This window comes from Melanerpes formicivorus, unplaced genomic scaffold, assembly GCF_026170545.1.
Source record: "Melanerpes formicivorus ecotype bairdi unplaced genomic scaffold, bMelFor1.0.p_v2 SCAF_12, whole genome shotgun sequence".
Taxonomy (NCBI): Eukaryota; Metazoa; Chordata; class Aves; order Piciformes; family Picidae; genus Melanerpes; species Melanerpes formicivorus.
This window is the reverse complement of record NW_027142364.1, coordinates 11903259-11929020: the sequence shown is the minus strand read 5'-3', so window position 1 is coordinate 11929020 and position 25762 is coordinate 11903259. Positions and strand designations below refer to the sequence as shown.

At 42.4% G+C, this 25762-nt stretch overlaps 2 protein-coding genes across 6 annotated transcripts in view; both read right to left on the bottom strand.

Annotated features, from left to right (window-relative positions):
- ARMC8 (armadillo repeat containing 8) overlaps positions 1–14482 on the bottom strand; it is a 66499-nt gene extending 52017 nt beyond the window's left edge. For 2 of the 5 annotated variants that reach the window (XM_068145383.1, XM_068145385.1), the window contains exons 1-2: positions 14212–14482; positions 11988–12064 (exon numbers count right to left, since the gene is read on the bottom strand). In XM_068145383.1, the coding sequence (XP_068001484.1) occupies positions 11988–12064; positions 14212–14256 (122 nt within the window). In that variant the 5' untranslated portion in view covers positions 14257–14482. Of the gene's footprint in view, positions 1–10918; positions 10979–11987; positions 12065–13902; positions 13922–14211 lie in introns of those variants that run through there. The other 3 variants (XM_068145384.1, XM_068145386.1, XM_068145387.1) reach the window with 3 other exon arrangements.
- A 1634-nt stretch (positions 14483–16116) lies between these two features.
- On the bottom strand, positions 16117–25237 carry DBR1 (debranching RNA lariats 1). The gene is made up of 8 exons (XM_068145389.1): positions 25005–25237; positions 24789–24913; positions 24621–24701; positions 23086–23171; positions 21815–22039; positions 20384–20464; positions 18607–18752; positions 16117–18081 (listed from the first exon to the last, which is right to left on the bottom strand). The coding sequence occupies exons 1-8, from the start codon at positions 25199–25201 to the stop codon at positions 17406–17408; spliced, it is 1617 nt and encodes a 538-aa protein (XP_068001490.1). The 5' UTR covers positions 25202–25237; the 3' UTR covers positions 16117–17405.
- Between the last annotated feature and the right edge of the window lie 525 nt (positions 25238–25762).

Below are 25762 nucleotides of genomic sequence, written 5' to 3'. Positions count from 1 at the left end.
CTAGATTCAGGTACTAAACTGTTCAGGCCACTCTGGGAAAGACTACCTCTCCCTGTTACCCTTAAATGTCACCTCAGAGTCATCAGAAAGGCTGCATCATATCACATAGCCACAAAGGCATCACAAAAAGCTACGAAGGTAGCACTTGCCAAGCACTCTGAAGAATTACACAGGTTTTGGTGAGATTTTAATACTCTGCTCAGATGATTTTACACTTTGTGTTAAAATAATATCAAAATAAAAGCATAACAACAGCAAACTTTTGCAATTCCTGTGTCAATTTCACAAGGCTTTGCTAACCTTATAACCATGTCCTATGTAGTCAGTTCTGCTTATAAATTCAATTTAGACTGTTTCTGAAGTGGCAGGAATATGGCCAAGTTCTACATCACTCAAACTGTGATGTTTAGTGAGGTCACAGTCTTGATCTGTGATTCAGGTGAGTTTCTCCATTGTGGTTCATAAAGTTCCTCAGAAAGTTCACAGCAGGTAGGCAAGAATCATCATAAGCTGCTGATTTCTGACCAGTACAGATACATTCAACCATTTCAACTTGCAAGTAAAATACCCTGAAATTGGTAAGATGACCAAAAACTGTAAAAGATAGGACTCAAAGATCATGAGTGTGTGTATTATGCCTTGGCACTCCCAAGTTGCATGCCACACTTCTCTTCAAACTTGCCCCTTAAGAAATTGATGAGTTTGATAACACAGGAAGCAGGGGGATATGGAAACCAAGAATATTCTTAAAATGCCATAATCCAGAGTTGAGTAATAGTAGACTTTTTAAAAATGTTGATTATGAACAATAATTATAATTCCACATCACATTTTAAGGAGATTTTCCTGCTCAGGAATATAATCTCCTTAGTAAGTATCACCATGTGCTGCCTTAGTCTACCAGGTCTTTGGTGAATCATGAACCTTGGAAAAAAATGAGGGCAACTCCCTTATTTGAAAACATATCTCTAACAAGTTTGAGCCTGACTGATTTCAGGTCCAAGATGACATGAGATTCATCCAGGAAAAAAAAGGCAGTTAAAGATCATTATCTTCTACAAGAGGTAACACAGGAACCTCAGGAATTTGTAGTCCAAAACTGGATATTCATTAGATTCCTGAATATCGTGCACACTGCTCCCATTTCCTACTATGGAAAGAGCCCTTGAAATGAAGAATAAAGAAACAGTAGCAAATGCACAGAGAAATGAGAACTTAAGAAGAACAACTAGTGTATGGCAATTCTAGGCCTATCCTGTGAGAAAGCAGTGATCCAGAAGAGGGAGATAGACAGGTGTTCCAATCATCAGCTCCAAGCTTTCAGGTATGTTATCAACCCTACTTCTATGCAACAGCACATAAACAGCTTTAGAAGGAAAAAAATGTAGATTTTATCCATGTACCTAGTACAATGCAGCACTACTTAGATTCTCAGCCTCAGGTAGGTAGCCTTCTATAGAGCTAAAAGAACAGCCATGAAGCTTTCATATATCACAGTGTCAGAGGTCCTAAGATTCATTTGGTTGCTGTGATTTTCTTTTTCCTCTCCCGTGTATTAAATACCATAGTTAGACTGAAACTGAAATAAAAAAAAATTTAACAAAATAATCTGAATTTAAATTACTTTAATGCATAGATTTAAAACCTGACAGCCAAAATTTATACAATAATCTACAGCAGTGCAATAATTTAGGGGGGAAAAATAAATTCACACGTTCAAGCGGATAATACAGGCTGCCAACAATAAAATACAGCAGAGATCCTAGCTAAGCCCTTGGAATTACATAGAATAGACCAGGTTGGAAGAGACCTTCAAGATCATCGCATCCAACCCATCAACCAATCCAACCCACCTAAACAACTAACCCATGGCACCAAGTACCCCATCAAGTCTCCTCCTGAAAACCTCCAATGACGGCGACTCCACCACCTCCTTGGGCAGCCCATTCCAATGGGCAATCACTCTCTCTGTATAGAACTTCTTCCTAACATCCAGCCTAAACCTCCCCTGGTGCAGCCTGAGACTGTGTCCTCTTGTTCTGGTACTGGCTGCCTGGGAGAAGAGACCATCATCCACCTGTCTACAACCTCCCTTCAGGTAGTTGTAGAGAGTGATAAGGTCACCCCTGAGTCTCCTCTTCTCCAGGCTAAGCAATCCCAGCTCCCTCAGTCTTTCCTCATAGGGCTTGTGTTCCAGACCCCTCACCAACTTCGTTGCCCTTCTCTGGACTCGTTCCAGCAAGTCAACATCCTTCCTAAACTGAAGGGCCCAGAACTCAGTACTCGAGGTGTGGTCTAACCAGTGCAGTATACAGGGGCAGAATGACCTCCCTGCTCCTGCTGGCCACACTGTTCTTGATGCAGGCCAGGATGCCATTGGCCCTCTTGGCTGCCTGGGCTTCCTGAAGTACCAAATCACCTTTTTGCATCTCATACTGCTTCTTAATGAAACAAGAATATAGTTTCATCAGTTCAATCCTGTGACCACCAAGTTTTAATTTATGAAGTTAAATAAATACTGGAAAAACAGAAAGATATTTTCTTCCTACAAACTTTAGAAAAGAGGGATGAAAAAAACCCAAACTTAGCAGATGAGATTTACCAGTTCTAAAAATCTTTTGGAACATAGGAACCCAGAAGCAATCAGTTCAATTAATCAGCTATAAATAAAATTCAATGCATGCTAGTTTTGTAAAGGTACTAGCACAGTGCAAGTCTTTAAAACAAAATATTTAGAAATTTATTAAACTAAAGGAAAAAAATATTATTTTTTCCATCCAAATTCAGTTCAACAATGAGTTACAAGAGGAAGTAAAGTGCCAATTGTGTATGAAGTTGATGTTGTTATTCTGAAGCTTCATGTGCAGATGTTTAAAGGCACCAGATACAGCCCACTACATCACATGTAACAAACTGCAAGTAAAACATAGCCTTTCAGTTTTCATGATTTCTAGGCCAACAAAAAATTGAAATGTCCAAGTCCTGAGAAAATTGGCATTCTAGTCTATCAATGTAATTTTGTTGTTGTAGAAACAATTTAAAGCAGAAATTAATGAAGTTTAACATCTTCATGAAGTTGATTCTAATTTAGGGACTCTTTCCACAAAAACCCCACAAGTGTTACTGTGCAGTTCTCCAAACTGGTGTGAGCTAACTTCCCAGCTGAGAAAGAACAGATCATTCCTAGCAAGCCCTAACACATGCAACTCTTCTGCAAGGCATCATAAGGAAACAACATAGGTAAATGGACTCCTCAGTGAGAATTTGGGTTTTATCTGTGTTTTTAAACACACGGTATTTTCTCATCTTGTGCTTTCTGAAAATAGGTAAGGCATCCATATTTAAGAGGTTCCTAGCCAGAGATGGTTAACAAACATGAAATCTACAATCACAGAAGGAAAAGCAGTCCTCGACACTTCAAGTCAGTGCTTTCACTTTTAGTATGAAACAGTTACAAGAGATTCCAAGACAATTACACAGAGGAAGCGTCCAAAACAATGCACTGTCAGACCAGAAGATATATCGACCACAGGCGGATCAAAATTGTGAACAATACAATGACGCCAAAGCATCATTCTGAAAAGGTCTCCAAAACTCAGTATGCAAATATCAAAAGAGCTGATAGAAGGACACAGTTCAAATGAAACTGTCTTCAGTTTCTAGGTTTCAGTATCATATAAGCAAACTGTTCCTGGACTGGCTTGGACAAGAGTCAGAAGCTGAGGAGCTCCAGTTTTTACAATTATGCTTTACATAGCTTTTGACTCCTCTTCCTTCTCCCCTCCGCCCACTCTCTCATTGTTATGGACAGATGCAAAACAACCAACACCAGGCAATAATGACAAATTTTGCATGTTAAAGTATGTCCATCATTATTTTGGCAGAATTAATTTCCAAGATGGACATTACCGTGACTTGAATCTCAGTCAATTACCAAATGTGTGAGCTGTTTCCTACCCCTTCAGCAAGCAGCACACTAACACAATTCCCAGTCCAACCAAGGGAATAAAATGTTAACAACTCCTGCCAACTCAAGCAAACCACAGGAATCAGGTTATTTTGAAAGGTAATCATCACGTTAGGAAGAAAAACGTCAAGATTTCTAATCTCATTCAACAATACCTGTCGATGCAAAGATGATGATGATCTTACAGGAAAGAACAAAGTAGCACGTAGATACACTGTTACTCAACTTGAGGTTTAACACTTTGAAACTGTTACATAATTAAAGAACAATGCAGACTAAACCTCTGCATTTAAAGAAGGAAACCTTCAATCCATAGTTGCTCCCAGTCTTAATTCTGCACTCTCAGACACCAGATACAATCAAAGTGCTGCAAAAGACCAGCATATGGCTATAATTACAGCTAGGCAGAAGTAGACTTCAACACACATAATACTAAAACTGATCATTTAATCCAACTTGTCCATATCATAATGCCTTAGGAAACCATTTGAATCTGAAGCACCCTCTTTGGAGAGGAAACTTACCTTGCCATAAGTTTTCTTGCCAAGGAAAAATCTACTAAATAGAAAGTGGTGTCAGTGATCCACATCTGCAGTCAGAATTATTTTTATCTTATTCCTACCCTGAAACTAACCCAGTTTTCAGTACTTGTCTTGCTATGTGTGTAGCAGGCTGAAGAAGCCTCTGATATCGGATATTTACTTCCATATGAGCTCACCTCAGTCAACTCACATACTAGTCTTCCATACTAAGCTTAACAGCTTAGGCTCTCCACGTCTTGGGCTGCTGTTTCAATACTAATTCCTTTCAGATCTCTGGGCTGATTGACTAAACAGGAGATGCTGCTTTTCCCACCCTCTCTCTCAAGCCTGGTTTATTGCCTCATCCTTTGCACTGACTCCCAAAATTGTACTACAAATTGAATGAGATCACTCATCAATAGAAAAAATTGCCTACTCAACCTCAAGGACACTCAAATTTAAAATGCCTCATATCAGCCAAGGATGGGCATATAGCTAGTTTTCATTATGTAAACTTCTGAAACAAAATCACCCAAACCATAGCTAGAGCTCTGTATTATCAGCATTTCAGCATCAGGCTCTGCTATTTAAACAAACTAGATCATAATAGCCAAGAATTATCCAAAGAAGTGTGGGGGAACAGCTGCAGCTCAGCAGAACTCTGAGAAACAGAGATCTCCTGCTTTGTGATACCAGATGACCAAAATACTTTTTACACAGCTATCCTGAAACAGCCAAACCACATGAAAAGAACAGCCTTCATCATTCAGGTGAATGACCCAAACCATCAAATAGAACTGTGTTGCTTTATTTTGTAATGTCTCTACCTCCCTCCCAGGATGAAGCAGTGCCTTCAGCATTTAGCAATATATCCCACAGCTGAAGTAGAAATCACATGAAATTTCATTAAGCAAAGAATGCAACACTACACTTCTCTGGCACTGTTTGTCACTCATCATTTCTTAACTAAGTTACTTTTGTCCATCCACTCATTTTAAGCCCACCACGCATGAGCAAAAGAACATTGTGCACCACAAGTCATTCACATTAAGAACTCTCAATTTCTGTAGCAGAACATAACTTAAAAATGGCTTTTCAACACCTGCTTAGCTCTTCTCAGATCTGAGCTCATAATACTGTATAACATTGTCCCCTACAGCTTAGGCCAGCAATCACTGAAGGATCACCAAAACCTGATCATTTGACCTTATCTACTAGCCATTAGATTATTATAATGTAAAGTCTTTCCAATAGGAAAGTATAGCTGCAGATTTTTATCTCCAAACATCCATCAGCTAAGATGATGTAATCAGCCTCCATATACTTTAGTCATGTCTATGTCTTTCTCACATGAGCATTACTAAGTGCTCACTAGGACAGAAAGTCTTCAACCTATATACAGATAAATGCACTTGGTCTACACGCTAACTGGGCTGTTACTGGACATTTCAGGCAAAGCATGTTTGAAGTATGCTTTAGCAAGTGATTTCACCAGCCAGCCTTCCTACTGCTTTACAACCCCAAAGAAAAAAATGGTAATAAAAACAACCTCAGCACATGTACATTATCAGTTCAGCACTGGCAATACAGTATATGTACCAAAATCAGTTCAATCATTTGGTACACAAATTAATCGGTAAGCAGAGTTCTGTCTTTGACTGTTACTAGGAACGTCAATCTTTTACAAGGAGCTAGCCTAAGAAAATATAGGTCTACACTACAAACTGAAAATTAGCTTGTTTTGGAAAGCAAGTAAATCAAGCATTTTTTTATGCTCATTCTGATCAATCTGAAATTGCAGCTTAGAACCACAAAAATCCAACTCCAAATATGACAAACCACAAACTCAGCAGCATTGCGAGTTTTGTGGCACACATCCCTTGGGTCCAGTCTCCAGTTCAGTCTCCATAACACACACACACACTCCTAAAAGGCATAATGACTATTTCGCCCTTAGCTGCCTGCTGCATTTTGTCCTCCTTTACAGGGCAATCACTCTACATTTGTCTAATACATTAATAAAGCTAAAGTCTGAATGACCTTAGCTCAGAGTATTCAGCTGTGCTTAAAGTTTATCAATTCTTACTCAGATCTCAAGACTTTTGCAACCAATACTCACTTGATTTTTCTCTAGCTACATCACATAGCCTGACAGAAGTTGTTTCTCCCTCTTTCATCCTACTTACAGCCTGAAAACATCACAGTAACAGCATCACTACTTTTGGAGAGAAGTGTCTTTATGCCCCTCCTAAAGGCAGCACTGAAACAGCTTCCTTAATCATCAATCCTCTTTCAGAGGTTCAGAGTAACAACTGGAATGCTTGAAATATTAAACAGCTCTATAGAGCTGAAGACAGCTAGCCAAATGTTATAGGTATACCTAAAGTTTATCCTACCTCTAATTATTAGACCAGGAGTTACAATATGTAACATTTTCTGAGGAGAGGGAAAAAAAAAGGTAGTATTATGCATTTGTGCTTTTTGCTGCATTATAAAGAAATCAAAAGAGTCTTAGTCTGACAGGAGAATGCTTTCTTTCTATGGCATCTTCCACTCTTCGCTCTGTATCTACATTTCTTATATATGACTCTACAAAACCTATTGTATTAAAACCACACTTCACAGAGCACTACTCAATTCTCAAATTATGTCTCAGGCCTTCTGATGTCATATTCTATCACTCTGACAAGCTTGCCTAGCTGTTAAGATTCCTCAGTTTACCTGTTGCAAGGAAGAAATACACAAATGGAACAGTGCTCCTAGAACCCTCTCAGCATCAGATAGACCTGCTCCAATTTCCCTCAGATTCTGCAACCTAAAGAACAAGCTTCTATTTCCAGGCTACAAAGAGCCTGTCCTGCAGTTCACAAAGTATCAACAGAAGAGACTCAGAAGCCTCTTCCCTGAACATATAAATGACACTGGGGAAAAAACAACACAAACCCAAACCACTTTAAAAGAAAAATTCCATCATTTTTTCTTTGCCAACTAGACTTCAAAGTTCCCTATTGCTTCTGAAACTACACATTTACTACAGAGTACTGTCTAGGAGATAACAGGATTGATCAAAAACGTACAGAGGCAGATAGGACAGGAACAAGCCTCTAAGGACTTCCATTTCCACAGGGCCGTTCTGATGAAAACTCAAGCAAGTGAATATGCAAAGGAGAAGACATGGTGCCTGTAGAAACCTTAGTCTCTGTGAGAGACTGGCAATGTGGTTACACACGTTTGGGATGCACCATGTGAAAACAAATGCTGTTTCTTGTTTAATCTTAAAGAAGGTTTGCTTATCAGACAATGAAGAACAAGAGGCCAAAGTGCCCTCTTCATAACTCTCTGAATGGGGTACCTGTTTCTCTATTAGAAGTGAGATAGGAATCTCTTCTCTTCTCACTTCATGAAACTGCCTCCTATATTTCACAGAGCTATCCCTGCAGATGTGTGTGGAAGACTGCACTGATGCTCTCATCCCAATTGCCATAGCTGAGAAATACAAGACACTGTTACAGAGCCATCTAAACACATGCCTGGAACATTTTTTTCCAAATCCAAGAACGCACAAAGAAAGCAAGCTGGGTGTAATACACATTGTTTGAGCTGTTCCAAATTAATATCCAAGCAATCAACCACAAGAGAGATACAAGATAGGTTCCACAAAAATAGTGTTGCTACATAAAGTAAGGGAGGAGTTTTTGTGGGTTTTGAGTACCTTCTGCTTATCTTCTGTTTGAAGAAGGCAGAAAACAGCAGGAAGTACAACACATCTTCAGCCAAATGCAAGTACAAGTCTAGCGCCCCTTAGAGGAGCTTTGAACACACACCTAACCCTGCACCAAATAACCTACCACAAAGGTAGGCCCAGTACCTTGGTAGTACTAAGATGCCCATTTCCGAGTCTTCAAAACACTGAGCCTAACCACTAACCACTGCAGCACTGCTAGTATGAGTCCTTGTGGATCCTTAAAACCTGTCCAATTCAAAGTGGTCTGCAAGTTCTTGCCCATATGGCAACTATCATATTTTCCTTATCAACAACAGCAATTCTAAACCACTCCAAATCATACTGTGCAGAGAGCACATAAAACTCAAATACACTGCATAGATCTATACTAGCATTCCCACCACAACACTACACACAGTCCCTGAGAAAAAGGAAGGCACTACGGACATGCACTGTGAAATTAGGTCTTCAGTACCAAGTACCACTTATGTAGGATGTTTCTTTCATTTCCCTGAGACATAAATACTCAACTCAAGCCTGGAAAATGCTTGGCCAGTAACTCCAGCTGGCTGGACAAGCACATCCATGAAGGACAGAAACAGCAGTAGCATAGGAATTCTTAGTGCACCACAAAAATGGTTATTTACAAGCTTTATGAGATGACACCCTCTGACTGCTAAAGATCAGGCTGATGAGAAACAGTTGGGACCATAAGCAAGCCAGATTTGTCAGAAAGAAGGCTGCTTTCAAAACTAGCCCTTGAGATGGAATTACATAGCTCCCAATACAATGATAGATTGCCTCTTTCAAGGCATCATGCTAAATGGAAGCAGGACAAAATGTCTCTCAAAGAGCTCCTAACCAGGAAACAGAGGACAAATGTAGGTATCAGGCGTGCATCTGAAGAAGGAGGTCTTGAGCTTAAGGGTGAGCAAAAAGCCAAAGGTAGTCTAAGAATCACCACCCAGAAGTGTTTAAAAACAATAAAATACTGCCACACTGAAAAGCACAGGAAGATGTTGCAGCAACTACCTTGGGACAAATGAAGCTCCTATAGCAAGGCAGGAATTTACAGTTCTGCTTTTCTGCCAAAAACAGCAACACATTTAAGAGATCTTCTTGAGAGAACACAGTATTTAACCCCATACAATATCTGATTGAGGTAGTCTGTGTATTGTCAATAGTGAACAGATTAAATAGATGCATACTTGGCATCAGTGCTGACCTTGCAGAATGCAACTGTAGCATCTCTGACAAAATTTGAACATAGAAGATGAAAGGTTTAGGGAATCCCCAAGTAGACACAAAGCAAACTTGCAAGACTTCTCAAGCATAAGTATGGCTACAGTGTAGAGTTTATGCTTACAAAAGGGAACTGCTCTATTAAGCTTGTTCACTTAGGAAGACAGTAAACAAAAAGGTAAATACATACACTGCCATACAGACCTGAGTGTGAAGGTGTGGGCCTTGCACACTTCAGAGTTTGCTATCAGGTAACATAAAAGGCATCAGTCATCCTTGTAAGAATCTTAACAGCAGTAGCAGGCAAAAGGGAAATGGCTGATTGGTTTTCCCATGAGGAGGAAGAGGAAAAAGTTCTTAGCCAGGTAAGACTTCACTCTCTGGACAAAAGAATAGTCTGAGTACAAGCTCTCTGACAATTCATAGAAAACAACCAGAGATTTATTCATTTAAATAATGTCAGAATATGTAATTAAAAGCTTTCTCAAGTTACAACATTGCAACTGGACTGGTATGATTTTCATGTTCAAGAAGAATTTAGCTATCTTTTACCTTTGTCAAACCTCATTCAGAGGTTTTCATAAAAATTTTGTTGGTTTTCATTACAAGGATGCAATTTAAAAAAGCCCCAAACCCAAGTTATTCATTCAAGTGTCTTTAATAGCATACGAAGAACAGAACTATTGTCACTGAAAACAATCTGAAGAAACAAAGCCCCTGAAGACAGCCTATTTTCTGATGCTTGATATTCATACAGTTCCATCAATCAAAAAAAAATCTAGGTCATCAGAATTTTCAGCCAAGATGCAGGGAGAAAAAAAATAAAAGGCACAAAACAGGACATCTTAGAAACCAAAGACTTTCAGCACAGTATGCAGAATATCTGGTAAAGCTTCCGAGAGGCACTTCTGGTAGAACTTTGATCCTCGCTATTCCAGCCCAAATATCAGTTCACTCCATCTTCAGTATCTCTTGAGATACCTTAAAGTCACATGAAGAAGGGCAAAGCAGTAGTATTTTTCTGACCAAGGAGAACGTTGGACAGACTTCTTTTTTGGTATACACACTGCTCTAAATTCCATTTTCACATATATATATATATGCTTTTCTAAATGGGACTGTTTTACAGCCATCCAGCAGGACTCAGAAAATAACAAACCTACCACACTGGATTTACTGCATGTCAGGAAGGAGGTATTCTCAGGATTTTAACCAGAGCATCACCAATATGGGGCTTACCATCCAATTCTGCCTTTTCAAAGCTGTTGTAAAACAAATCAGTACTTTCTTGCTTTTAAATGCAAGAAAAGCATCTCAGCATAGAATCCACTGACATCCATGGACAAGATGAAGATTTTCAGATGTTAGCCCAGACAAAGATACTACCTACAACTTTTGTTTCTGGGAAATCAGTTATACTTCAAAAGATATAAATAGCACCTCAAAAGACAGGGAAGGGATTACCAAGGGTTGTGGGTTCCAGTCCTTTGGAAAGAAAGGAGAGCAGGGAGGGAGGGCCACCCAGGGCTCAGAGCATCTGCCAAGGAGAAAAGAGGGGCTCAGTCAACCCACTCAAGGATGAGACATATCCTTGCCCCAAGATCATCACACCATCCTTTCTGAGTAGTGAACTAAGGTGGCCAAGGGGCAGAAGCAAAACAAGACTCTCCTACAGGGAAGAGTTAAGAACCTGCACATAGTCACAGAGGTATACCAGATGTTTTTATAGAAGTAAAGGAGTAACTCAACCAATAAAGTTTCCAGGACACTTAACGTATGTTGTTTTTTTCATGTACTTCAAAGGCATACTAACTTCGATATGCTCCCTCTGGATACCTTCAGTCAGTAAGTTGCCTGAAAAGGTCCGGTTTAGATACCAAAAGCCAATCCTGGGCAAGGACTTGTTTGCCACGTTGCTGTGTGGTTATAATGAAAAGCTTATAGCCCAAAGAGAGCAAGAAAACCAGATCTTTGCAGCATTTTTACTACCGATTCAGCAGGACAAGTCCTCTACTCACTCTTTCAGTCATTATCCTGTACCACTGGCATGCAACAGAAGTACTCAAATATAATTTGCATCCAAACTAATTTCTATGGAAGCATTTTCTTTCAGCTTACAGTTCCCATCATAGAGACAGAAGCCATGTGTTTAAAAAAAAAAGCCAACACTCAGGCACAGCAGCAGGGGAAAAAGAGACAGGTATACTGACTTAGCAGTGGAGTAAGAGAAGAGAGTCTCAGCAGACCTAGAAGAGCAAAAGGTGGCCAAAAGGAAGAAATTAATCCAAAAAATGTGAATGCTCACAGAATGTTTAAGCTTGTTTCTGGTAACTGGGAGGCTGCATTACACACTACAGAGTCACAGTCTGCTAAAACAACACTGCCACCTTTGCAGGAACATTGTCCTATCAGATTAAAAAAAAAAAAAGTGAGGGGGGAAGAAAAAAAGGAAGATAGGAAGAGCTTCTTGCCCTGGACATAAGAACTCCAGTGGAATCCAACCAACAGCCCAAGTGTGTCTCAGATGACTTACATGACACCTTGCAGGACTTTCTGAGGATCGAGGTCAAATAATCTATCAACATAGTGGCGGCTACTCGCCGTTACCTCCTGTGGAGAGAAGAAAAAGGGATTGGTAAGAGTTTGTATTCAATTAATTTAATGGCAGACAAACAGGAATGGCTAACACTACAGCAAGTCTACAAAATCTATCAAGCAAGATAGCAGCAAAACCACAGAATCATAATTAAACGTGTAGGATGTTACTGTTGGGCAACATCCACACAATGAATTAACCCTGTGTTCAAAGTGTAATTTAAAGATGCTAAATGTAGGTAAAACGTTACAAATCAAAGCAAGTTAACAGGGCATACAAAAGGGTCTACTTCAGTTGTCACCACTGCCTTAAAATCCCGTTCTGTTATATTCAATTACTATGTAAGAAAACCAGGAATGCCTGAGAGGAAGTTTAAGGGCAGTTACTGTTCCCCAAGAAGCACATCCACAAACAAGGTCTCAAAAATAAGGAAGATTGTAGGAAGATATTTTATTATTAACTTTATCGTATCTACACATTTCAAAGACAGTCCCACACAACTTCAACAGGGTCAAAAGCACACATCCTTCATAATATTCCCATAACTGTTTTATAAGACAAAGTGAACTCTCAGCAACAGGACCATGCTTGCAAGCTAAACATCTATGCACCAATTATTTGTTATTCCCTTTGAGAAGATCCAAAGACGGAGATGGCAAGCATTCCAAAAAACAAGGGTGGGAAAGAGGAAGGGAATTTTCCCTCCAGGTTCTCATGAACACATGCCAGGGTGTGTTTCAATTATCTCACTTTTTTTGTTGTTGGTTGGTTGGGGTTTTTTGCCAGCTCAACTTTTTATTAGGTTTTTCCCCTTTTGTCCTTATGAGTTTTCCTTGAAAGAAGCTAGCAAGGAGGAGATTTTAATTCCTTCATTTTTCAGGTATCTATTCTTGGGCTGAATCTACTTCTGCTTCCCCACCCAGATGTCAGAAGCATCTGCAGCTTCTTGCCTGTGGTCTCACACAACTCCAACAGAAGAATCATCTAGAGGCAGTGAGACTCCTTTGTCTCCAGGAATACTATTAAATGATGCCAAATAAGTTCCACAAATAAGCTTTCCCCTTATAATGGGAAAGAAATGAGATCAGCCCACAGATTTTCATGTACCAGATTTAGGTATTTACATCCAAGGCCTCCTGGACTTCAGAGATCTTACCACTTTGTTTCTAAACTATCCTGGCTTTCACCTTATCAGCTATAAGGGTTGTGATACGTAGGAGGACATTCATATCTAAACAAACAAGTTTTTCAGGTAGTCTCCAAAAATAATTTACCAATACCATCGGTTACACACTTCTCTTACCTACTAAGACATTTTAAGGAAAAATAAGGGGTAAAGTCCAAAACCATGGCTCTTTCCAGCAGTATCCACACTGTACCTTTTGCACTGTTACTCTCAGCTCACAACTCCAGAGAGCAGCAGGACAGCAACCAGCACTGGCTAGCCTACTCGCTCTCAGCTGTCCCCAAAGGAAAGGATACCAGTCAGCGTTGTCAGACCCCCTTCCGCAAGGCCAGCGCCCTGCCCACAGATGCAACCCATCAGCCTCCTCCCTGCAGCAAAAGCCAACAAGGCCGTGCCGGGAGATTCCAAAAAGCTGTTAGGAGATCAGCGCTTCGCCACCGAAACACCACAGGCTGGGAGCCCGCTGCACCTCTGAGAGACCTTCCCTACCTCTGCTGCAGCCTGCTCGGTACCACTCCAAATAACGTCAGCGAGCCCTCTTCCCGCTGAGCACGAGTTTCGGAGGGACCAAAAACATTCAAAGAGCAGCTGAAGTGTGTTAAGTCGCGTCAGCAGGTAAAATTACATTCGAAGTAGACAGTACCCGTAACAAAAATAGTAACGTACTCCTCAGCAACGAGGGGAACGCCGCTTGGAAGAGATTTCCGCCCTGCTAGCATGAAGTTGCGACGCGGGGCGCACAAGGGACCGAGCGCGCTGTCGACGCCCATGTCACCCCTGCGGCCCACCATAGAGCCCATCAGGCCCGCTCCCGGCCCCGGGGCCACCACACAAAGGGGCCCGACAGGTGCTGGGGGCCCGACACGAAGGCCAAGGTCAGGCTGAGCCCAGTAGCAAGCGGGCGGGCGGGCGGACGCCCTCCCCGCGGCGGCCGCGCTGACGGGCGGCGGCGGCATAGGGCCCGGCGGCACTCACCGAGAGGACGCTCATGCGGAGCGGCGCCTCCAGCACACACGCCATCTTGGCGGACGCAGCAGCAGCTCCGGCGGCGGCGATCTCACGCTCGCCTCGCCGCCGCCGCCGGTGGGCACGGCCTCATCGCGAAACGCTGCGCTGCCGGGCGGGGAGGGAAGAGGAGAGAAGGGGGGGGTGGCGGCTTCGCGCCCAGCGAATCGGCCGACGCCGAAACCCCGCTACCTTCCGTCAGGCGCACCGCCCAAGGCGCAGGCGCCCTTCTGCCTCCCCGCCACAGCGATCCGCGGGGCGGGCTCGCCTGCGCCTCGCGCTGCCGCCCGGCCCGGTGCTGTGTGCGCAGGCGCGGGACAGGTGCGGGCCTGTGTCCGGTGCTCCCGTCTGCGAGTACGGAGCGCTGCCTGCGCCGTGCCCCGGCCCTCGGCATGCTGGGCGGGGAGGGGATATGGCTGACGGTGCACCCGCAGGTGACTGACCTAGACGTTGCCATTTCCCTCACTTCTCCTCTCGGAACACTCTGTGGAGCCCTCGGGGAAGACGGCGAATGTAGAACTGGGTGGGTAACTGACTTCATCTGACTGAACATCTCTCAGACGAGAGGCAGAGAGACCTGGGGCTACTGAACCTTGCAAAGAGCTGAGAGGGGATTGTATCAATGCTGATCATTAGCTAAAGGGTGGAGGTCAAGAGGATGACTGAGCTCTTCTCAGTGGGGTCCAGTGACAGCAGACACAATCCTGAACTCAGAAGTTTTCACTTAAATACAAGGGAAAATTTGAGAATGAGAGCACAGCAGCAAGCTGCTCCAAGAGGTGGTGAAGACTCCTTCACTGGAGATTACAAACGTGCCTGGCAGTATTCCTGTGCAACCCGTGCTGAGGGATCCTGATTTAACCTAGGGGGTAGAACTAGATGATTCTGAGAGGTCCTTTCCAACCCCTACCATTCTGTGACAATGTCTTAGCACCAAACTGGCTTAAGCACAACCTCCTAATACTTGATGCTTTACAGCTTATCTTCAATTGAATCAACAGTATCAATAAAAATGGATAGCACTTGCTCTTACTTGTAGGTAAGGAGCTTCTGCCCTCAAGGCAGGGGGATGTTTCAGTATTATGTCAAAGAGTAGTGTTTATTTCTTGGGAATGAAACTTGTAACAGTTTTGCATCTTCATGGTTTGCTGATAAAAGTTTCTTCCATTGACAAGTTCTTGTTTCTTTACCTCTTGATGCCTCAGCAGGGTTCAGTCACCTTTTCCTCCTGGGAAGTAAATGCAGCTTTGCTAGCTGTTAGATATTGCAGAGGATAATAGAAGCACAATAAATATGCTTTGGGATAGTGCCACAAGTGAGGGTCTGACAAACATTTTCCAGATGTTTCTAATGAAAGCTTAAAAAGTCAAAACTACTCAGACTTTAAAACTTCCTTTTTTAAAAAAGGCCTGCAGAGTGGTCCTAAGAGCCCACAAAACTCAACTATCTTTAGTAATTCAGCTGACAGTTCACAGCTATTTCAGATAACCTGAAGCTCACACCAAACATCTCATTTTTCATCGCTTGATACCAGAGCTCTCTCTGGTGGGTGTTCTGACAGATGAGCAAACAGAGATATAGAAGCAGTTATTAAGAGGGCCCATCTAATAGCTTGGTAACAAGATAGTGTCCTCCAGAAAAAATAAAAAGATGTTAATAGCATCAACCCACCAGTATAAAGCTGTTAATCATAACCACAGAAGAGTATTATTTTTGCCATTTCCACCACTTGAATACTTACATAAACTTCTCTTTCATAGTGAACTGCTGAGAGGAAAAAAGATGCATCCCAGAATGTGGAATTGGTTTTAAAGACAAAAAAAGTCTTGACCTTAAAAGTGTTTCCCTGATACATAACACTCGCCAATCCATTTCACTGATGGCTCCAGTATCCGCTTCTGGTCAGGATACTTTCTTCTTTACAGTGCCTGTGATTTAGAAGAGTAAAAGAGCAGAGGAGCTACCTCTGCTCTTAAAGTTCAATGGTATGTCCCACTTTGTCTGGACTCCTGAAGTTCAGCGCAGAATACCAACATGAAGAGCCTAATGGCACATGCTACAGCTCTTGAAAATACTCAAGGAAGTTTTGTTGTCCCCACAGCCTTTTGGGCCAGAATGTAATTTGTGTGCTAATATTTCAGGGCAAACTTAAGCAAACCAAGAAAACTTCCAGGACGATCTATATTCTGGCAATTCCTGTTCTCCTTCAGCTGAACTTACAGCTGAAACTACCTTGTAGATTTCCAAACCCAGTTGTAAGAATTCAGCAAGTTACACATTACTCAAGTGACAGGTGAAAACTTAGCCTAATCATAATAGTAGGCATTGTTGTCTCAAGCAATTTAAAACATCAACCACCTCATATGGAAACACAGAACAGCCTAGTAATGACGTCCACATCTATGAAGCTGTTCATCCTACCTACCTACACTTGAAATTTTACTACAGGGTTCTCAAATTTCAGGGAACAGTGCACAAATGAGAAGCACACTTCAATAGGCCTCATAAAACTGTCATGCTTCAGATGAAGAGACTTGGTTCCGTATGAAAGCTGTAATTAAAAGCCAGCACTGGACAATACACATTGTTTTGTCTATGACTCTGCAGTTTTTGTATGGCACAAACCTCATCCAAAAAATAAATAAATACACACACCAACTCTTCTATTGCTCTTTTGTTTCCATGGGAATTCTATTTTCAAATTTAGTTCACAGTTATTGCATATGCTACTTTGTATTAAAAGTTCAGTATAAAACAAGACAAAAGCAATAAAATCAAATAATTTGGTCTTTTTGGTCTTTTTAAGTCAGACATCTTCTCACTTTGACTTGGATGACAGTTTAAGAGTTCTTTTGTTAAACAAGCAGGGTGAATCTTGTCTAGCAGCACAGGCTTTGATAAGCAAGAACTGAAGCAAAACAACTGAGTATATATGAACTTTAAATCCTCTGACAAAGTACTTCCTTGGAAAAGTCTGCTTCTGATTTTGATGCTCAATCCAAATAAATCTTCCTCCCAGTGAGAGGAACATACAGGCTCTTCAGCTTAAGAAAGTAACAAGAGTAAGATCAAGTAACATTAAAAGCATGAGCAGTCCACCACAGTTCTCAGCACCTTCCCATAAAAAGATACAGAGAGAACATATATACACATCACATGAACTATTACTCTGGTTTATCTTCATCCTCTGCAGCATAGATAGCTTGATTCCTCCTCTTAATTTTAATGCCACTGTTTCCATTTTCATTACCACCCATGCGCTTTAATGGTCTCTCATTTAAGCTCTTCTCTTCTACTTGCTTACTCTCACCAGATCTCTCCAGTTCCTCATTAGTGGAATCCATAGCATCATCAGATGACACCACCATGGAATCTGGCATGATGCGGATATCAGAAAAACTCGCAGGAAAGTCAGGAGGATGATCAGGGGAAGGATCTACAGAACACGTACTCAAGTCTTCATCACCACCTTCTTCATCCAGCAATATTTCATCTGGATTTATGGATGAAAGTCCAGAATTATCTGTATTATAGTCACTGGGTTCCTCTGCTGACCCTGTACTGTCCATCTCCTCTTCTTCCTCATCCTCTTCATATTCGCCTCGTACTGAGCCCTCTTCTTTAGCTTGCTGGATCCTGGCATTTATGTCAGTGAGGCCAAACTGGGCACAAAATTCTGTAGTCTGAGGATTGATGGTATGAACTGGTTGCATGTTTTTTTGGGGCTTGCTGGGATCATAACAAGCAGCTGATAGGGTGAAGTTACAAGGAATTTGGAGATTATGGTTCAGCTCTTCTAGCACCTCTTTGATGGCTTCTTCTGTCACACTGTAATCCCACCTAAATAAGAGTATAAAGATTTAAAGTGCAGCTAGTCAAAAAGTATTGCCAGTGCCCAGTGCAAAGAAACTTTTAAAGATGGATAACAAGCTCATCTTACAAGAGAAACCTAACTTCTCAAAGGATTTGTCAGAAAATTATATTGCCTTTGGTCAATACTGAGGTTCCCCTCTACTCACCAATGATTTGTGCATTACATGAACCTACACAATAAACATTCACCCACTACCATAACCCAGCCTGACCTTCAGTCCCAGTGCACCTGGCAGAAGGGTCAGCCATCATGTATCTTTTGCATCTCAGAAGGTAGTATTGAAGTCTGTAGAACAAAACTGCCTGCCTGTGTAGACCAGTAAAGGTATATGGTCTAGAGTGCAGCTCTTATCACCACCCCCTTTGTTTTCCAAGATATTTAAGACGTCCTACAGGCATTATAGGATTCAGAGCAGAGAAACCCAACTAAGATATGTTCACTGCCATCCCAGCAAACCCATGCTTTCCTCTCTTGTTTTACATGCAACTTACCTTGCATGGAGGCCGTTCTTCTCAGGCATATTCCAGGAGCTTTGAGTCACATTAACAAGGCTGTTGGTGGCCTTGAGAACTGCAATCCACTCAGCATCATACTCCAGCGAGTCACCTGCATTAGGATCATGCTCTATGTCTACTATCTGTTTAAAAAAAAAACAAATCAAAACACCACCACAACATGTGAAGCAAGTTATTTCTCTTGACACATAGAAACTGACCAGAAGTTTGAAGTCTTACTCACAGGGCACAGCATTTTAATTAAGTTTCAAGTACACTGAGCTAGTTAGTAATCTCAGGCCCTCTCAAGTTAGCCCTACATGAAAGTTTATAGCAATAAAACAGTAAGAAAGGACAATCAACAAATTCTGTATTTTAGCTCACAGCCATTAAAAAGTATCATATCGTTCTCCCTACTGCCAGCTACTGGACAGTTGCACCACTTAGAAATGAGAATTTACCTACTCCTAAATCCACACCCCCTTCCAAGCAGAAATAGATGGAGAATTTGTAGCAACAGTTATTCTGCTACATCAACATGCAGTCTTCACACAGCAACTAAATCAACATGAAATGTTCTTAAACTATTTCAGCAGCCAACAAATTGAAACCTAAACCACCATGTTTTTAGTGACATTAACCAAAACATAACCATTCTGTTTATCCAAACTGCACTAGGAAGTCTCTGTCTGGCTTTAAATAATCAATCAAGTAATTCAATCTTTCAAGGCAGTTTTGAAGGAGAACTAAAAGGGTACATTTTAAACTATAGCTACACATACATGCATCACTACCCTGCTGGAGGCAGTACTACTCCAGATCTGTGTGGTCACAGGATTTTATGTCTGGACTAGCACCCCAGTATACCTTTGTATAGCAAAAGCCCATCCTCATACTCTCTCATCTTCACAGGTAGCTACTAGGGCAGATGGATCCCACCACACATCTAAAGGATAGATAATGGACCATCTTCCCTTTAAGTTGACAAATAAAAGCTACTTTAAGACAACTAAAACACTTGAGTGCATTTGAAGAGTATGTTGTCAGCAGCTCCCTCTCATAGCAAAGGATTTTAGATTGACCCGTTTAGGATTTTAGAGATAGCAGCCCAGATAGCATACAGAGGCCACAGACATGGACACAGGTTTACTCATGGCAAATCATTTTGGCACTTGTATCAAAAATTTCCACAGCCTAGACCTAATTGTCCACTGCCCTTCCTAGCCAAACAAAAAGAAGCAGAGCCATTCTTCTAGGAAATCACACGAATTCCTGCTGGATTTGACAACACTGAAAGGAAATTAGGGTACTCAGTTTAAGACTCAATTCTGTCCAAATTAATTAATACAGAGGCACTTGCAGATGCAAACTAAAATGTGCAAGAAGAGCCTTAAGATCTTGGGTTTCCTTCTTAGATTTGACATTTGGTGGGGGGGAAAACCAAACCAAAACAAAAATCAACCAACAACAAAAAACACAAGAGGAGATTCAGTTCAGGTTAAAGCAGAGCTGCTCCTCCAATTAAGTCAAGTACTTGTTCTAGGGTGGAAGGAAATTGTAGGAGTAAGCAAACACTGTGCCTGCATGACAGAACACAAGGTCTGCTTATTCCAGGACAGTATTAAAGACCATTCCATACATGCACTTTACCTAGTTTCTTGCCAATTCCTCCATTTATTACAACTATTCATCGACTTATATCTAAGCACAGCACTTAAAACTCCCTCCAAGTGAAGTACTGGGAGACTGAAAACCCACTGCACATGGTCATTACCTGCAGGAAGTCTCTGTGTGGCAAGCATTTATCCAGAGCCAAAAATTTTGTTGCTTTTGGTAGCTCTTCTTTGGAGTTTGTCTAGAAAATCAAGTGTTAACACAACATCAGCATTTTTATGAAACCTGACCATTCTAAAATTATACAGAAAGATTTAAAGGCATCATTTCCACAGAAAAACAACTTCCTGAATATAAAATTACACAATTATAAGAAAGGGATGGAAGAACAAAGAGAAAGACAGACTTGACTAGAATTCTAACAAGAGTCTTACACCCCAAGTACTGTGTTCAGTTTTGGGGCCCTCACTACAAGAAGAACACTGAGGTCCTGAAGCAGGTTCAAAGAGCAATGAAGCTGATGAAGAGTCTGGAGAACAGGCCTGGTGAGAAGCAGCTGAAGGAACTGGGATTGTTTAGTTTGGAGAAAAGGAGGCTAAGGGAAGACCTGGCTCTCTACAACTCCATGAAAGGAGGTTGGAGCACACAGCAATTGGTCTCTTCTCCCCAGTTGCACCAAGGGAGGTATAGGCTGGAGATTAGAAGAAACCTCTTCCCTGAAAGGGTTATCAAACATTGGAACAGGCTCCCCAAGGGGCTAGTTTATTCCTATTCCTGAAGGTGCTTAGAAAAGGCACAGATGTGGTGCTGAGGGCCATGGTTTAATCCCAGACTTGGTGGAGTTAGATAATGGCTGGACTCAATGACCTTAAAGATCTTTTCCAACTGAAATTATTTGATGATTTTAGTCTGTGACTCCAAGAAGCTTGATGCAGATGACAGCAAGATAAAGCAAGAGCCACATTTCATGCTTAACCAAGGCAGCTACACACAGCTAGCCTTGAAGAAAAAATAAGTATTTTCCCACAACTGGAAACAAAGCTGTGAGCCCTGAAGGTCTAGAGTTTATTTTTACAGCTAAGTAATTTGTAAATAGGAACAACTTGTCACAGCACATTCAGGAATAACTCAAAGAGAAGTTTCAACCAACAGGGAAAGGGTTTTGGCTCAACACAAACCAAGAGAAGTTTCAACTGACAGGCAACCAGGCAGCTTCATCTGCCAAGCTTTATTACAGGCATCCTCCTATCCCCAGATAACCACTAGCTTCAGTCACTTCTCTATCACCTTGAAGTTGTCTTTCTCCCCACTGAAGTGGGAAGCAGAGTGCTTTTCAAGGAGCTTCAAGTGCAATGTTAGCTATTTCACACCTACCCTGAAGATCAGGTAGCTACACCACTGATCTAGGACATCTCTTTACTTTACACAAGCTAGTAACCTGAACACCACTTAATGTTTTGTGGTTTAAGATGAGTTTTAGTAACAAAGCAAAAACATTAAGAAGCTGCTTCTCTGGACACAATTACCTGCCTTGGAATTCTAAGATGTGCTTGGACACAGACATCCTTGATTTCCCACCCCCTCTCTTTACCTGGTGTTGCATAAAAGCCGCAAATTTAACATGAAGATGTGCCGAGAACCAGTAGGTGGGTTTCAGATGGTGCAGAAGCTCTGAAGCTGCAGGACTTCCTAATGTGTTGCTCTCCACTTCTTGACGAAAGAAGGATTTCATTTTCAGAAGCTGTTTCTTGTTTCCATAGTGATATATGCTCCTTGGCCAGTCATGTGACATAAATATATCGATCGGACGCTTTAACTATCAAGCCAAAATGCATAGAGTATAAATAAAAGACATAATACACAAGTTTCAAAAATACATAGCACAAGACAGAATGTCTGTAACATGTTCTCTCTCACATCAACAGAGTTAGCTGCAACCAACACCCTCACTTTCAAAGCAAGCAGGTAGAGCACTAAGCCCTATCTTTCAGGTGGCATTCAAACTTGCCAAAGGACTCTAGTCTCCACAGTTTGTACTATACTTTTTTGGGACAGTCAGCTGTATTTCCTATATACTGCCTTATAAGAGAGGCTGTATTATCACAGCAAGCATCAGGCACTCAGAAGACAACTCTTCAAAAATACAGCTACTCAGAAGTTCTCTAAGGCTTCTTCTTCCCCAAAAATTTCTAAAAATAAGCACAATATTCTTCCTCAAAGAAGCTTAATCAATGTCTTAAGCATGCCTTGGTTCAATATTCAGAACATTTCCATCAGCTGCATCAGAACACACTTTTAGCTGAAACCCAAATAAAAAGAAACTTACCGTGAAATGCATCAAATGCTTTACAATTACAGCAAACTCTTATCCTGTGTTCAGCATCCCCGTACCTACTGAACACTTGAGCATGCAACTGCAACCCAAATAATCATCCACAAGACATTTACAAATACATAGTGTGACACCATATCCTGCGCCAAATGGATTAGCCCTTGTGACCAAGCAGGGAGTAAACAATAGCTCAAAAATAAAACTACTCTGTCCTCTGAATTTCTTGCCCTAGAGTAAAAAATATTTTGGCAACAGGAGAAAAATAAATAAATAAATACCCCACACCCCCACATCCACTCCTGCCAGTGCCTGATTCAGATCAAATTTGCAGTGCTACACAAAAGCCTTGGAGACATTCAGCAGGAACAATGGTAGAATAACACACAACATAAAATGGTGTCCTAATTAGCTGGGAATTGTCGGCAAGATTTGTTATCAATAGCATATAAAGTAACTTTAACGTCTCACTTCTAAGTTAATGACTATCATTTACCACTGTTTAAATGAAAAAGATAAAAGTTTTCACTAACCTGCTTGAGTTTGAAGACTTCAATATTCCTCACATGGTAAGCGCTTCTAATTGTTTGCTGGTTGTATGGTGGACACTCAAAGTGGCCTGAAACATTGGGGAGTGGGGGGGGTGGGGGAAGAGTAGGTGCCTGAATCAATAGTTACATCCTGACGCTGATGGCAAGCTAGCCTCTTGGAGTCACATAAACACCTAGAGCAACCCCAAATACAAGTGTGCCAACATCAAAGGAGATACTGTATTCCCTTTACACAAGGCTTACACCAACAGGCTGCTAACCTTTTACTTGCTAAACAAGTATGTTGTAAAAATGTGTCTACAACAACAAGCATTTCTTCTGTTCTGTGTCTTATTTTCATAGATATAGAGAACACAATCATTCAGTTGTGAAAATGAAAAACAGGACTTTGACTCCAATACTTAAATCCCAGGACTTGTATGAAACAATTAATTTCTGGCAGAAAGATTTATGTACTTAATTCCTGAATGAAGTTTTGTACTTCTCTGGTGAGACAACACCCCTCATTACTTCCCCACAGCCCTTACCTCCACAGCTGTGCTGCACAGCCATGTGCAGTCACACATGGAGAGCCGTTTGCACAGTGATGAAACATATGCATCTCTTAACACCATGGCTGTACACACAAACACGGCATTGCCAAAGAATACAAGGCAATGGTAACATGAGTACATAGGAAGCCTCTTGGACTGGTCAGTGATCAGAATAACAATTCAGAAAGAGGTGTTAACCAAAGGACAGCAAAGCACCGCAGGAGATATTAACTCCTAACGCGGGACACCGCGGTTGTGATTTTTTTTGTGTTACTTCAAGAGTACTGTCACCAATTTTGAAACTACACCTTAAAAGATTTAGCAGCAGCTTAAACACACATGTAACTGCCCACAGGCACCAGAGACTCTAGAAGCGCAAATGTGTTCTCTGTCAAAAGGCACCTAAATCTCCAACTATGCTTTGGGAAAAAACCTGAATACCTAGCAGAGCCCCTGTGTACTCTTTAATTACCAGGGAAAAAAAATGTTTTTTTTTAACTACTTAGCATTACTGTCAAAGAAGCCACATCTCCCACATGCAACATTCTGACATGCAAACTATCATTTGTGACATTTCTGTTCACTGATAGAGGCCCTTCCAAGGGCTCTTAAATATATGCAATATATAAACATGAGGAATTGATCTCAAGATATACTGACATTAAGCCTCAACTCAGGACAGTATATTTGCACAAGATCACATTTATAAACTAACCACTTCTCATAAAGAAAACTAAATGGTCTTGCATGCTAGAAGGACACTGCCATAGAAAAATCAAGGTCGTTCCAACAACGACATTCAAAAGGCATCCTACTGCGGTGGCCAGGCAGCTACCGACTCATCAGCCACCTCCAGAAAAACGTGTTGAGTCAACAGAGATTTCCAGTATACGAGCTGGCTCAGGTATGAGCAACAGCTAGACGTTGCCGCGGCGATCGGTTTCAGGGCTTCCCTCCCAAGGAGCCCGCTCTGCCTCGCCATACCTTTTCGGTAATCGTGAGACTTGAAGATGCCCGAGATGCCGCCGATCCTCACGCCGCGGAACCGCACCACGCCCGCATAACCTAGGGAAAAACGGGAGAGCGGTTGCTCACGAGAGTGCCCCAAGAAGGGCAAGAGCCTGGGGGCGAAAACGCTGGCGGGAAGCCTACCGAGGTAGTAGATGTTGGGAGCCACCCATCCCCCGTAGGGTAGCTCCTGCAGGTGGTTAGACGCCTCGTGGTTCCCGCCGATGAACACTGTGAGGACCGGGGCTTTCTTCTCACCAGAGTAGTACCTGCGGAGACATGACAGCTGCTGCAGCGGAGCGGACCGGGCCGGGCCCCGGCGGGACAAGGCCAGGCCAGGCCGAGCCGAGAGGCGCTCACCGGTAGAAGGTCTCCATATGGCGATACTTAGCGGGCACGGCCATGCAGCGTAGGTCCGCCTCGTTGCGCACGGCCTGAAAGTCTCCGCAGCAGAGCAGCAGGTCGGGCCGCACATTGTGCCGCCGCTGTAGCAGTTCCAGCGTCTCGTACATCTTGTCCAGGGCGCCATGGCAGCACCCCGCTACCGCCACCTTCATCGCCGCCGCTCCAACACCGCGCAGGCGCCGAGGGACGGGCGGTGACCGTTGCGCCTGCGCGCTGTAGCAGCTGGTGGGGCTTAGTGGGCAGCCGATGTTCCGGGAGGCCAAGCGGCGCGGGGTGGTTCGTTACGCTCCGTGCGCGGTAGCGGCCACGGCCATTCCGACATCAGCCGCTGTCAGATGGGCACGGGGGAGTCTCCGCGCTCCTTGTCTCTTGGGGGAACGAGCCACGTCTCTGGGCAGTTGGGACCTGCGCAAGGGCTGTGCTTCGCGCTGAGCGGCCCGTAATAAAAGGTCCCGTTTCACATGCATCCAACGGAGTCTGAAGAAATTCTGAAGCCTGTTGCAGTGGGCAGGAGACCCTGCAGAGGGTATACCAACTACTTGAGACACTACGCTACAGTACAGAAACCAGAAAGCACTTCTCACCAGAGCCGCACAGCCCACTCCTGTCAGCCTTGCAGAAAAGCAGTACAAGCTTTACTTGGTTATCGCTGCGTGGCACAGACCACGCAAACCGGTGGTGGAGCAGTGGCAACAGCACGCAGTAGCTGTGTG

What these genes read in the sequence shown, in the direction of transcription:
- DBR1 (XM_068145389.1), bottom strand. Translation starts at nt 25,201, where the DNA reads ATGAAGGTGGCGGTAGCGGGGTGCTGCCATGGCGCCCTGGACAAGATG. An exon ending in CATATGGAGACCTTCTACCG is followed by an intron (nt 24,914 to 25,004) that starts GTGAGCGCCTCT and finishes ATGTCTCCGCAG; the next exon opens with GTACTACTCTGGTGAGAAGA. An exon ending in AAGAACGGCCTCCATGCAAG is followed by an intron (nt 18,082 to 18,606) that starts GTAAGTTGCATG and finishes ACTCTTATTTAG; the next exon opens with GTGGGATTACAGTGTGACAG.